Raw genomic sequence first — 14374 nt, forward strand, 5'->3', positions numbered from 1 at the left:
TGAGAGCACATTTCTCAGAACTTGTCCTTGTTGTTAAGCAGCTCCTGACCGTGAGGGGATTTAATAAGCTTCAGGGTGGTGAACACACCAAGGTGCTGAGAGGGCGGCACACCCCAAGGGGCAGGGGGGCCTCATGCTCCAGACCCCCAAACCTCACCCTATGTATCTCTTACACTTTGCTGTTCTTGAGCTGTTTCCTTGATAACAAACCAATAACAGTAACTGAAGTGCTATGTTCTATGACCCATTCAGGCAAGTTACTGAAACTCAGGAATAGGTTGGAGGAACCCCCAATTTACAACCGGTTAATCAAAATGCACTGCCGGTCTGGGACTTTTGACTGGCATCGGAAGTGGGAGCAGTCTTGAGACTGAGCCCTCAAATCAGTAGAATCTGCATTAACTCCAAATAGTGTCAGAACTGAGCTGACGTGTGGGACAGCCAGCTGGTGTCCACAGAGAATCGGTTATTCGTGTTGGGAAACACTCCACACTCAAAACTCCCTGATTTATTAAAATCTGATTAAGGCAGACGGAATCCATTCAATCTAAAGAAGCTACCCACTAACTGAAGAATAACATATTTTCTTTATTTCTTTATAGTTCTTAATACATAAAAGAGACACTTTTCCAAAAGTTTCTATTAGGGGTCCCAGTGTTTTGTTACGGGCTCACACTCACCGATACAGACAGAACACACGGCGAGTTCGGGGTCACAGAAGGAACCCCTGTCAGTGTGGGGTGTTGGTGCTGTTCTGGGCATCACCCCACATCTTCCACTTTCCTGTGAAAGTTGTCTGTTCAGTTAAAAAAATAACCATTGCCTCAGCACCAGTACAAATATTTAAAAATACATAATTATACCAACACATTGAGTACAAATTGATACCTTATACGTTATGAATACTTTCACAAGTAGCTAATACTGCTTTAAGTTTTACTGGGAGAGCATTCAACAATATTTTATTTCAAAATAGAGTTTACAGGTCAGGGTAACTTTTATTAAATTTTCTCATAAAAAGAAAAAAGTTCACAGGGCACTAATTATAAATAACACCACAATTAATCGGGCATCATCTCTCTGTAAAGGTTAGGCAAGCAATGTATTATTTTAATAACATTTTTTCCTGGTCTTTGACTTTCTGTATCCTTTTCTCTTGATTTCTGATCATTGAAGACATTGCTGAAAATGTTGATAAAACAAAGTTAGACCAGCAACATTTACTGAGGCTTTAATTCTATCATGTGCTTTTGAAAAGGGCAGCTCGCTACTGTGGAATACATACATTCTGAGCTCAAGAAGTTGTTAAAAATTGCAAAGTAGCATATTTTTGAAAAGACATGGAACTAAAGATAAATCTTTGCTCTTTCGGTTATTTTAAATGGGCACGGTAATCATTACCACAGAAGTGATACACTTAACGTAAATAATGTGCATGCCCTGGGCCGGTATAGAGAGACAGGGAAGTCTTTGTTTCCATTCCCTTCTGCTGCCGAACCCCCTCTCAGAGGTCACTGTAAACGGCCTGGTGAGTATCTTCACGTACGTGCACCCCATCCCCCGCCCGCCCGCAAACACACACAACTTTTCTTCTTTACAGAAATGTAAATGTAGTATTAATTGTTCCTTTTTTAGATTTTTTGTTTTATAAGTTGTCCTGCAGCTCACTTTATTCACTTAACAAAATGTCAGCATCGCTGCAGGTCAGCTCCTGTTTTGTGGGGGTGGCACGGTGCTCCAGATGCACCAACGTGTTATCAAATACAGTTTTAAAAGTGACTTTCTTAGTTTTCTTTATACACAATTCTATAGGCAATACTTCTGTAAACAAACTTTAGTGCACTTGTGCAATTATTTCTTCTAGAATAAATTGTTAGAAGTGGGATTTCTGGGTCAAGGCATCTGTGCACTTTAAATTTTGATAAACGTGCCCAAAATTTTCTCCAAAATATTTGTTTCATAATTTCCAAGAGACCTTCCACCCAGACAAAGTGTGTAATATAATGGTCTTTTTATTTTTTGAACACATACGACACATCCCCCATGTGGACTTTTACATGGTGGCATCGCTCAGATAAACTCAGACGTAAACCCACGTGTGATAGAAATGGGGCAGAGAGCATAATGTATCTGCTTTTAAAAACTCACAAGAAACTTATACACAAGGATCTGGGGTTATCCTAAGAGACTTGAAATTTTCTTTTGTAATAATTTGGTATAGCATTAGTATAATAAAAACTGTGGCTTTTGCAATTAGAAATTACAGAGATCAAGTCCCAGCTCCACTACTCGTGCGATTTAGGACTTATTGACTGACTGTGGATTTACCTCCAGTTTCCTCATTTTCAAAGGACAGGAGACTAGTGCCCACCACCCAGGGCTGCTGTGAAGTCCACACGGAAAAATCCCAGGTGAAGCTCCGAGCACAGGGCCAGCACTTAGCTGGCAAATGCTCAGTAAATGCTGCTAAGCAGCTATTATTAGTAATAAGTTTAAGTTTATTTTATAAGGATTTGTTCTTAGAAAAATACTTATTATCATCCATCTGCAACTCACTTCTCTAGAGCTGAAAAGATGGAATAACATACATACTTCAAAATTAATCTCCCTTTGAAAAAAGGCTCTAGGAGTCATGAATGTATGTCAAAAAAGCATAAACTATGATAGCCCTCCAAGCCCATGGGAACATGTCCATATCCTCCCATATCTATGGGAACGTCCACCTGAAACTTATGCCCAAGAGTTGCCTATTATCTGCAGAGTACAATAATTTCTCATCCAAATAGCTTTAGTTTACTTACAAGTAGTTTATCTTTTTATTTAGTGATTCATTATGTGGCATAGTGTCTTATAGCCTATGCTAATTAAAATCCTGTATAAGGCTAAATACTATTTGTTTTCTGGCTACTGACTGCAATTATATCCTAGCTACCTCTACACAAATACTTATCTAGAGGAGAGGGTGAAAGTGACCTGCCTCAGGTCACGCAATTAATCCAGGGCTTAGTCATGGTTAAGTCCCTTATATTTTGACTAAGGTTGCTTATTCAAGATCCTGTGCAGTGGTCTAATAGGTAGGAGGCTTAAATGGAAGGGCAGTATGCTTTTGAGCAAGGAAGATCTCGCCAAATGTACATTGTACCTTGGTTCTTCATTTGTAAGTCTTCTACCAGAGTTTGCAAGCTTTCCAGTCTGTTCTGAAGCTTCCTGCACGTTTTTCCTGTGGTTTCTATTGGCTGAGACTGTGAAGCTATTAGAAAATTGCTTAGATGTGATATTAAAAGCCTATTTAATATATATTTTAGAAGTCTTCCAATTACAGGTTAAATAATCTTTCCTTTAAAATAATGAAAACCTTAAAACACTATTTTAAAATAAAGAAGAGTCTTTTCTAAATATTGCAATATTAACTTATTTGATTTTGTTACAAATCAGTCTGATTTACTCTTATTTAACTACATCACATTAAATGGGATGAGTGAGAGGAAGACTTTAATACTACATTCTATATCATCAGTGACAGCTTTTCATGCCAAACCTTGGAGTTCCATGAACTTAGGATTTGGAAGAACAAGATTTAATACAGACATTGGCAACATTCTCGAAGGTGTGTGAGGCCAAATCCACAGGTCAGCCACCATCGCTGGGTGAGGAAGGGGCTACAAGATGGAAGAGGGTGGCCTGGGTGTGGACATGGCTGCGGTGAACTGAGCATAAATGTGGAGGGAGCGACTGAGGAGGGGCTAGACACCACGCAAACTACTCTCTCATCAGTGTGCTACGTTTTGTCAGCCTCTAAAAAATTCTCAATGGGCAATCTCGAGATTTTAATTTGACCTTAGTCTCTGATGCAACAGCTGGCCTAGGTCGGCCCTCATCAAGGGGAATGATGCCCTGGAGCGCTGGGGCTCTCTGAGTCACTGTCATACAGGATGAAAAACATGTCAAGTTCAAGTCAACATCTATATATTTCATGTCACTGATTTATCAGGAACATGTTCTAAATCAAACCTTTTTTCTTATCCGCCTTACCAAAAAAAAAAGAACTTAGAATTTAAAAAATGAAGACATTTTGATAAGTTTGTATGATAGATATTTGCATTTATGAAAGCACAGACAGCCATATCTTAGAGATTATAAATAAGAGAAGTCACATGCACAAAATCTCATAATAGAAAAAAGGTCATTAATCATGACAGAGAAGGAAAGATAGTATTTACATATAATTTCTATGTATACTTATTATGGGGTGTGTATGTCTATATATATATATAGAGAGAGAGACACACACACAGATAATAGCTATTCTATTTAAATCAGACCCACTTAGTTACACAGCTAGCTATCAGAACTTGCACATAAGAACACCATGTAATATCTTATTCTGATTATAGAAAGGAACTTTCAATTTACCAGAACTTTAAAGGCAATCAATCTTATTATTGATATGAGATCATTCTTACCTTTAACAGAATCAGGGGAATGAACAGATTGGGTGGATCTATACTGCGATGTGGAGCCTATTGAATCTTCAGCTGAACTAGTTAGGAGTGAGTGAACTGGAGACTTCTTAGGAGAAGAGTGGAATGAACGAGAAGTTGAATTTTTCAGAGATGGACTTACTAAAAATTTGCAAGAACAAAAGTAAAAGAAGAGATTTAATTAAAAATAGCACACCATACTTCTCAAAAAGTCAAACTCACAAGACAATGTCCCAATGCCTACGGGGGAACAAAAAGGACTGTTCTATTGAAGACCCAAGGTTCTGGGTGGGACTTGAGGGCACTCTGCGTGGGGAAAGGGCTGTGTCTTAGAAAAAAAGGTCTACAGGAACAAGACCTGCCCTTGGGGGGTCTGAGGACTGCTTCAAATCTTCTTAGATTCCTGAATGGATTAAATCAATCTGTGAGCGCTGGTGTCCTTAGCTGTCTACTACAAGTGAGCATGAATGTGCTGTTCTGAGGAAGATAACCACATCCTAAGCACTAAACCATTTGTACAACTTTCATATATGTTTGTCATACACTAAAAACAACCAGGTGTAGGAGGAGACAAAATTGCATGATGGAAAACCAAGAAAATATATAGTTAATAGATATGGACCCTGAAGATCTGGACAATGGAGGCACAGACTATGACAGACCCAAATAGCATGACTGCAAACCCACACAGGTTCTTCTTATACAAAGGAAGTCATACCTGGACATAGCAGTTAAAACTTGCTAACCACCAACCAAACCAAGCCAAAAACAAAACCAGTCTTAAAGTGGCCAGAAGGGCAAAAAAGATGAATTACATGTAAATGAGTAACAATTAAACTTAGAGCTGACTTCTTTAATTTTTTAAAATATTTTATTTATCTTTAGAGGGGAAGGGAAGGAGAGAGGAAGAGAAACATCAATGTATGGTTGCTTCTTGTGCATCCCCTGCTGGGAACTGGCCCCTGCCGGGAACTGGCCTGCAACCCAGGCATATGCCCTGACTGGGAATCAAACCGCAATCCTCTGGTTCTCAGGCCCACGCTCAATCCACTGACCTACACCAGCCAGGGCTAGAGCTGACTTCTTAGTAGAGACAGTGGAAGCCAGAAAACAATGGAATATTTTCAAAGTGAAAGAATAATGTCAACTCTAAAATTCTATACTCAGTAAAAAATATTATTCAAAAATTGGCATAAAATAATGACAAGTTCAGAAAAAGAGAAACTGAGAAAATATGCCTCTAGCAGACTGACATTAAAGGAAACATTAAAGGCATAACTGAAATGATATCAGAAGATAAAGTATAAATATGTGGGTATAGTAAAATGAATATCAACTGTACAAAACAATGTAAATTAACCCCTGCAGTACTTATATTTATAATTAAAATAAATGACAATAATTGTATGTAAGTTAGAAGGACAGTGAATAGACTTAATGTATTCTAAGGTACTCACAATGTATGAGAATAGATAAAGCACTCATTTATATTAATCTAATAAAGCAAGGATATATCTTATATTCTCTTAAATAAAACAACAATAAAAAACATAAAGTGAAGGACACCTGAAGGAATTGTTAAATTTCAAATAAATGCTCTTTCCTTCAAATATTAGTTTTTAAAAGATTTCTCACAAGTTAAAGAATATTTAAAAATTAAGAGCTTGTTTTTATTTAAGAATATTATGGGTCTTTTAAAAGATTTTATTTATTTATTTTTAGAGATAGGGGAAGGGAGGGAGAAAGGGCGGGGGGAACATCGTTGTGTGGTTGTGGCTCACATGCCCCCTACTGGGGACCTGGCCTGCAACCCAGGCATGTGCCCTGACTGGGAATCAAACAAGGTACCCTTCAGTTTGCAGGCTGGTGCTCAATACACTGAGCCACACCAGCCAGGGCAAAAGATAAGTGTAATTAAAAAAAGAGAAAGAGGCAAAAGGAACTAGGGCTATGGGAGGGTTACAATTTTAAATAAGGGTGTAAGAGGAAGTCTCACTGCCACAGTGATGAGCAATGTGGAGGGCACAGTAGGCGGAAACATCCTGATACGGAAGCTGCCTGGACTGTTTAAGAACAATTCAAGGATGGATGAAGCAGAGTGAATAAAGTGGGAACAGCAGGAATGAGACCACAGAATTAATGGGGACTCGTAGGCTACTGTAACAGTGTTAGCTGTCATTCTCATGGAAAGAGGAAGCCGCCGTAAGGTTTTAAGCTGGCCCCATTTCTTTGCTTTCATTGAACACTCACCTGCAGATGCGAATGTAAAGCAGCTCGAGGGATCTTCCAGCTCTCCCACGTGCAACGTGACCGGCTCTCTGGAAGCACAAGAGCGGTCATGCGAACACTTCATTTCAAAAACACAGTGTTAGTTTTTATGGACAGAAGTGGTTTTTATGGACAGAAGCAAGCTAGTGCAGGCAAAGTGATGGCTCAAAATAAAACCTCAAGGTGGCAATCCTAACCCGAAACGGCAGACACCCTAAAATATCCAATGAGGGAGATCCAAAGCTGCATTGTATTTATGTATTCCGTGCCCGTGAACATTTCATATCCAATGAGGGAGATCCAAAGCTGCATTGTATTTATGTATTCCGTGCCCGTGAACATTTCGCAGAATGAAAATTTAATAATATGTAATCTTAGTTAGAAAATTCATTTTTGTGTACTAGTAGCTATAAAACCCAAATATTTCTCTCATGGATTCTGAGATAAGATCTTAATGACTTATGTAAAAACAAAAAAACCAAAGGAAAACGGAAGGAAACCTCTCACAGCAACAGGAGCATCGCCCTACACAGCTACCAGACTTATTTAAACCAGAGAGTTGAAAGAAACCACAGTGTCTGTGTGTTGGGTTATGGTATGAGAATATTACAGCAGCAGTTCTCCAGGTGGTTCCCTTGTGAGGTCAAGACTATTTTTGTCATGATCCTGAGATAACATTTGCTTTTTAACTCTTAGTGTCTTACATGTGTACAGTGGAGTTTCCAGAGGCTGTGTGATATCTAACATATTACATGCAGGTGCACATAAGAGAATCCAGTTATCTTTTATCAAGCCATGCACTAAGTTATAAAACAATACCTTCTTAATGGTTGTTTGCTTGAATATATAGCTATTTTTCATAATAAAATAGATTATAGTCACATCTAATAATCTATGCTTAAAATTAAAATTTATTTTCCAACATTTAAAGTGGCAATAGAAATGACCCAGATAGGCAAAAGCTCTTCGGAGCCCTCACTGCTGTCTGGGAGTGCAGCAGAGCCCCAAGACGGGACTTTGAGAACAACCCTGGAAAGGCAGGTGGTGGTTACGCTGTGCTCAGTCAATCACTGAGGCAGCCCTTGCTCTCGCTGCAGTAGGCAACGGGAGCCTTTGGAGGTTTGGGGCCTGGGAGACAGATGTAGTCTGAGCTGTGCTGTAGGCAGACCAATTTGCAATTTGTGTATAGGAGTGACTGAAATGTGCAAGAGGTCAGAAATTTAAAAACATCTACACTAACCACGGTAGAGGCAACCACAACAGTCCATAAGAAAGGGAGAAAGTCTATGCTGAGAAATCGCTGTCAAAAACTACTTGTATTTGAAGGCCAAAAACCTACAACTGTTACATGGCAACAGAGGTTTTGCAGATGTGATCACATCAATTTAGATTTTGAGATGGGGAGATTACCCTGGATTATCTGGATGGGCCCTAAATCTGGTCATAAGTGTTTTTCTAAGAGGGAGGCAGGAGGAGATTTCACAGAGAAGATGATATGACAATCTCAGCAGAGATTTGAGAATGCTATCCGGTGGGGTGTGAAGATGGATGAAGGAGCCACAGATCAGAGTATTAAGGAATAAAGCTCTGGAAGCTGGCAAAAGGTAAGGAAATGAATTAGTCCCAAGAATTTCCAGGGGGTGTGGCCCTGACAACTGATTTAAGAGTTTGGGCCTCCAGAACTGTTCAGACAGACACATTTGTATCATTTTAAGCCACTAATTTTGTTACAGAAGCCATAGGAAATTAATACAGGCAGTTTGAGGGGATGACCCAAGAAGAAAATGGATTTGAGAACTGTTTTGGAGTCAAAATCAGTAAGATTTGGTGACTAGAGAAATGGGACAGGCGGGAAAGAAGACTGAGAGGCGGTGGGAGCAGCAGGGCCACTGTGCAGCAGAGGCGTGAGCTGTGAGGGCTGGTTTTGTGGAATGGCCACCTTTACCTATTCGGTCATTACAATCTTCAGGTCCTTATGTTTCATTTCCTGCAACGTCCATATGGAGAATTTCAAAAGAAAGCTAGACACTATGAAACCTTTATGGGAAACCTTCCTTAGGGCATAGTGTTAGCATTAAATTGTAACAACATGACAGAATAAGAAAAGTCAACTCTCCAAAAAATTTTTGAGGGATGTTGCTCTCAGAATAATTCAAGCACAAATACCAGAGTTACTTGTCTAACTTTTATTCTTTTCTGGGTATGTGGAGTGTACTGATTTAACTTACATGGCTGCAGAAGTTTCTAGATTAAGAGACACTACTAGAAGATGTTGATTAAAGAAAATGTGCTGCACTCCCAGTGAGATGCTGAGATAAAACAGCAATTTTAGTATTCTTCCTCATTCACAAGTTTTAAAAATGGCCAGTTTGCCCCAGTGTAGAGCACTCGAATGCATTCGTAATTTTCTAGCATGCAGCATACTTTTCAGATCTTCTGTTCAACACTGAAAACCATTTCTTCCCACTTAACAGAGGAAGGGGCTGGGGCCCATCGTTTCCTCAGCATTCTCTCTTCTCTACAAACACACTGCTGCAGAAGGAAGCAGACTCCTGTAGTCACAGAAAACCCAGCAGAGCATCACTTAGCTCAGGGAAGCAGCCAGTGCCTCTGTGCCCCACACCTAGGATTGGGCTCTTCCTCAGCAGCTCAGTCCAGGTTCCAGGAGCCAGACAGACCTGAGTTCAAATCCAACTCCACTTGTCAAGAAACTTGCCAAGGTATGACCTTGGCAAGTTGCTTATGCAGCCTGGGTCTTCATTACCAACCTCTGCATGGGGGTAATGATGCCTACATTATAGATTAGGTAGACTGAAGGTAGTGAGTCTAAAACACCCAGAAAATAGAAAAACGAAAATAGAAAATAGAAAAATGTACAGCAGATTGTTACAGTTATTACTAATAGGAACAATGCAGTGTTACACACCCAGGGGAGAAAATCAGATCTCATTTTCTTTAGGTTGAGAGAGGGATATATTTAGAAAGATTCAAGCTTGTTGTATATTAATCGCGTAGCAGGGACAGTAAGAAAATATTTACAGTACTGGCTTCATTCATTCACTAAACAAAGTTTTACTGAAGAGCTGCTCTGTAGCAGGAGCTTTATGCTGAGGATATGACAATGAATAAGACTCTGCCTAATTGGGATTTAGATGGTATAATTCATTTTCATATTTTATGATTCAAAAAGGGCTCTGATATCTCTATTTTTTTGTGTGTGGTGAAAACAGAAAAGAAAAAATAAGCATTTTCCCCAGCAGTCAGTCAATAAGCAGATCTTCAACTGTATGTAACAGGGGCCATGTCCACCTCGCTCTCAGCGTAACATCCTAAGGGCCTGGCACTGTGTGGCACGTTGGGGGCGGTGACACAGTCTTTGGAATTAATGAATGAACAGTAGTGAAGGGGACAGTCTGAAAGTCCGGGCTGGTAAGATTTTTCTTACCTGCTGAAAGTTTCACTTGATTTACTGCCTCCAGCGGAGTCCCTTAGTGAGTTGCTGCTCCTGTTGGTAGAGGGATGCGGAAAATGAAAGACCAGGCAATGTTGTTTTAACTTAGTGACAAAACAAAACTGTTCCTCTGAATGTTGCTCTTAGACAAACACAGATTCAAAGGAGTGAGACTGGCTCTTCCAGGTGGGAGAAACAGTACGGAGAAAAGCTTGACGACAAGAAGACACGGGAATCGGGAGGAGTCTGTCTAGGCCTGAGGGGACTTGTACTTAATGCAGCAGACAGTGAGGGGCTACTGGACATCTGTGAGCGATGGTCTCTGTGTCTAAAGTGAATGGCAAATTAATTTTTGCCTTTTTTCTTTTATGGCTAAAGTCATTTCTCAGAAGCTGTCTTTGTTTGGGAGTTAGGGATTTCATTTCTTTATGTTCTTTTTATGATTCCATGAAAAAATTCAGTGCTTCAGTTACTGATGCAAATAGTATTGTTAGAGGTTATCATTTCCTCCTAGACTACCTTCCTTTCCAATGTGCCGTAGCCATTGTAAATCTGTGTAATTGTAGAAAAAGGCTTCTGTGTTTGGCACGGTGCACAGCATAAACGTAATCATGTGGATATACAGCAGCAAATTTAAAATAAGCAAAAATGCTTATTAAATGGTTTCTAGAAAGTAAATATCTTGAATATATTTCATTGAAATTCTTATTTTAGTTTCAGTTTAAAAATGTAACAGCTTTCTTTCTTTTCTTAAAGATTTTAAAATTTATTTTTAGAGAAAATGGAAGGGAGGGAGAAAGAGAGGAAGAGAGACATTAATGTGTGGTTGCCTCTTGTGCGCTCCTAACTGGGGACCTGGCCTGCAACCCAGGCATGTGCCCTAGACTGGGAATCGAACCACAGACTCTTTGGTTCCCAGGCTGGCACTCAATCCACTGAGCCACACCAACCAAGACGTAACAGCTCTCTTTCAGTGAGCCTCAAATTCCCATGCAAACTATCTAAACAGACTTTCCAAATTGCCTAGTCACATACAAAATTCTTAGACAATTACTTAGATTCAAGAATCTCAGATCCTTTTTACCTATAGCATGTCTCCAATCTCAGGCTGGACTCGGTAGTACAATCTCTTGCTCTGTCGTCTCTGTAGAGATAAATGTAACTCTCAGCTAATTACACAAAGAATAATTTCCAGATTCCACGCATTTTTAGAATAACCAATTGCTTATACATATTTAACTCTTCTTTAAGGCACAGCAGTAGACTTCAGGCCTCTTCAACTCAGAAATGCCTTTCTGTTCCATGGACTCTTCAAAGCTTTAGATAGAACAAAAGCTTTGGCGAAAAGGCCATCTGTAGGATTACAGCAAACTAACATAGATTCTCTAAAGGCAGAGACCAAATACATTCATACTCAACACTGTCCAGTACAGTTCAAGCCCATAATGGCTAAAGTGATGAAAATCTGACCAGGGAAGGCACGGCCATCTTGTGGAATGACCACTAAGACTGGTCATTCCTGAGCCAGGGACTCCTTTACTTCTAGCTTTCCCCTTTGCTTCCCAGGAGGAAGCAACTCAGTCTGTGCCTGAAAGTAGTCACTTGTTAAATGAGGGTCATAACACTGCCCTGGCTTACAAAGCGCATTGAAGAGTTACAAAAAAGTACAAGTGCCCTGCACATGCCAGTTTTCTTTGACGGAGTGGCCGACAGAGTATTTCGGACACGTGATTCAGAGGACCCAGGGATATCCTAGGTAACTGGGCTGCTACTGCTACCATTTTACTATTACTATCAATAATAGTATTAATAAAAATCAGGCAAATCCAGCTAATAATTTGCTACCTCAGGTCCATATATACTAATTGAACATATTAGCGTGTTTACCATATAACCAGAAAGTGAATATTACAACAATGTTGTTATATTCACTAGTATACAATTACTATTGTATATATTAGCTAGTATATTACTACTGTATATATTAGCTACTATGTTATATTAGCTAGTATACGATTACTATTATACTAAAAATATAGCATACACCATCTTAAATCTTTTAAGTTAATCTAATAATAATACTCAATAAAATTTTAAAACACTATTTGAAAAGAATGTGAAAATCTCACTGATTTCTGTAAATACGTATAAGGAAGGGCTCATAAACTGGTTGAATCCTTTTTGGATCTGAACATGTCATAATTTGAAAGGAGTCATTGGCATGGATGCCTCAAGAATCAAGGCCTTTCCTGTTGGCTGACACCTGGGCAGTGATGTAATTCTCAAGGTCCTGGTTTTAGCTTCACCTATGTGGCTGCAGGTAAGTCAACTTTGGAAACTTGTAAAATGGTATATATAAATCCTGCCTTGTCTTGTCTCAAACTGTTGTGATAATCAAATAAGATTACAGATGAGAAATCTGTTGGAAACTATAAATTTATACAGAAATATAACTTTGGGTAACAACTTGCCCAGAATATTCTATTCTGAATAGAATAGCTGTATTATTTTCTCTTGATGCCAAGTTATTTTACTTTTGCGTGACTCCTTCACTCTCATATTGCTACCCTGGTAGCATCAGACACTTCAAACTTTCTTATACCTCGACCTCCTAGAGCAGCGATTTTCAATCTTTTTTCAAATCTCATGACACATATAACTAATTACTAAAATTCTGCAGCACACCAAAAATATGTATTATATTTTTTGTCAACCCGATAAAAAAACAGGCATAATTTTAATCCATTCAAGCTGGATGGCCATTGTTGCATTGGACATGGTCATTTTTTTATGTGACAGTCTAAGGAGAAAGAGGTCAGCATCCCTGACTAAACAGGTACTGCATATCTTAAAAATTCTTGCGGCACACGGGTTGAAAATCGCTGTCCTAGAGGGTAACATGCAGACACCTCGGTGGCGAAGCACTGACGAGAGAAGCTCTCCCGCCCCGAAGCACACTCAGTCTTACACAGCCACGTAGGAGACCCCCAGAGCCGGCGTCCTCCCGTCCTCCTCGACCTTGCCCAGAGGCATAGCTGGCTCCTCGTTGATCACACTTCTCAGCTCTTGCAGAAGCTGTTTCAGATCTCTGGTCGGATCTTCCTTCGGTGTGTTAGGTTTCATAGAGTGCTGCAATGAAACAATTTACAAAACAAAGACATACATTTTCTTCAGACTTGTATGCTATTGTCTCCTACTATAAAATTAATTCAACTGGTAAATCGACCGTTCTGTGACTGCCAATCTGAACGTCTCCATCCCTTCGCCTTTTTCCCTGTGCATCCCAATCCGCCTCCCACCTAGAACCATCCACTTGTTTTCTGTATCTATACGTTTGTTTCCGTCTGCAAAAACAGATAATTTCACTATAACAAGTGAAATACTTATTTTAATCTCCATTTCTTCATCTAAAAAGAGGAAGATAACTCTCACTTTGTTAGGATCATATAAGAAATGAGAAGTACTTGACACGTGCATAGGAAGTATTCAAGAAAGACTGTTTTCTACCTCCCTTTCTCCTTAGTACAAAAACATGTAAAGTATTTTACATGGTTCACACTTACTGACCTGGACTCGCCAGAGGTACTACGGCTTGAAGCATACTGTGTTAGTGCCAGGGTGGAGCTGCCAGTAAGGAGTTAGCAGGGTTAACTGTGTATTCTAGCTACTCTGCTCTTCTTGATATAAGTACAAATATTATCTTTCTTTTACCTTTTTTTAAACTTCAGGGGGAAAATTGCATAAACACAGTCAGAAACTCATTTCCTCCTTGTTTTCAAATAGTTTTTAAACAACTTCTTGCACGGTCAACATCTTACCCTTTTCTGGGGAAGTGTGCTATATAGGGAGGAAAGCATTTACCTGCGTGTTTTTGGACAATGCCTTCAACACTGACATTCCCATAAGGGTTACATGATGACTCTAGAAGTTAGCCTACCATAAGCCTACAAGGTAATTCTATCTGCAGTCATTTCAGTAAGGTAAGTATAAGTGAGCACATATTAGAAACAGGATAAAATGGGATTCAGCAGTGATCAAAATTTTCTACTGGCTCCAATTAAATCTCAGAAAATCAAATGTTTACACCATGAGCAAAACTGTAGACACACATCTTGGGTGCCAACGACTCCTAGTCAAATATTCTTGTTGCTGTTGTTTGATTTGTGGGGTTTTG

General features: G+C 39.4%; 1 protein-coding gene across 6 annotated transcripts in view; it reads right to left on the reverse strand.

Annotated features, from left to right (window-relative positions):
* Positions 1–769: 769 nt before the first annotated feature.
* The window catches only part of CCDC158 (coiled-coil domain containing 158), a 63205-nt gene continuing 49600 nt past the window's right edge, over positions 770–14374 (reverse strand). For 4 of the 6 annotated variants that reach the window (XM_037050990.1, XM_037050988.1, XM_037050987.1 and 1 more), the window contains 7 exons: positions 13169–13329; positions 11285–11344; positions 10195–10254; positions 6732–6799; positions 4464–4622; positions 3143–3242; positions 770–1182 (listed from right to left, as the gene is read on the reverse strand). In XM_037050990.1, coding sequence (XP_036906885.1) covers positions 1062–1182; positions 3143–3242; positions 4464–4622; positions 6732–6799; positions 10195–10254; positions 11285–11344; positions 13169–13329 — 729 coding nt within the window. In that variant the 3' untranslated portion in view covers positions 770–1061. Of the gene's footprint in view, positions 1183–3142; positions 3251–4463; positions 4623–6731; positions 6800–9307; positions 9520–10194; positions 10255–11284; positions 11345–13168; positions 13330–14374 lie in introns of those variants that run through there. The other 2 variants (XM_037050989.1, XM_037050993.1) reach the window with 2 other exon arrangements.

Source organism: Sturnira hondurensis, unplaced genomic scaffold (genome assembly GCF_014824575.4).
Source record: "Sturnira hondurensis isolate 20B ecotype Veracruz unplaced genomic scaffold, ASM1482457v3 Scaffold0007036, whole genome shotgun sequence".
NCBI classification, from domain to species: domain Eukaryota; kingdom Metazoa; phylum Chordata; class Mammalia; order Chiroptera; family Phyllostomidae; genus Sturnira; species Sturnira hondurensis.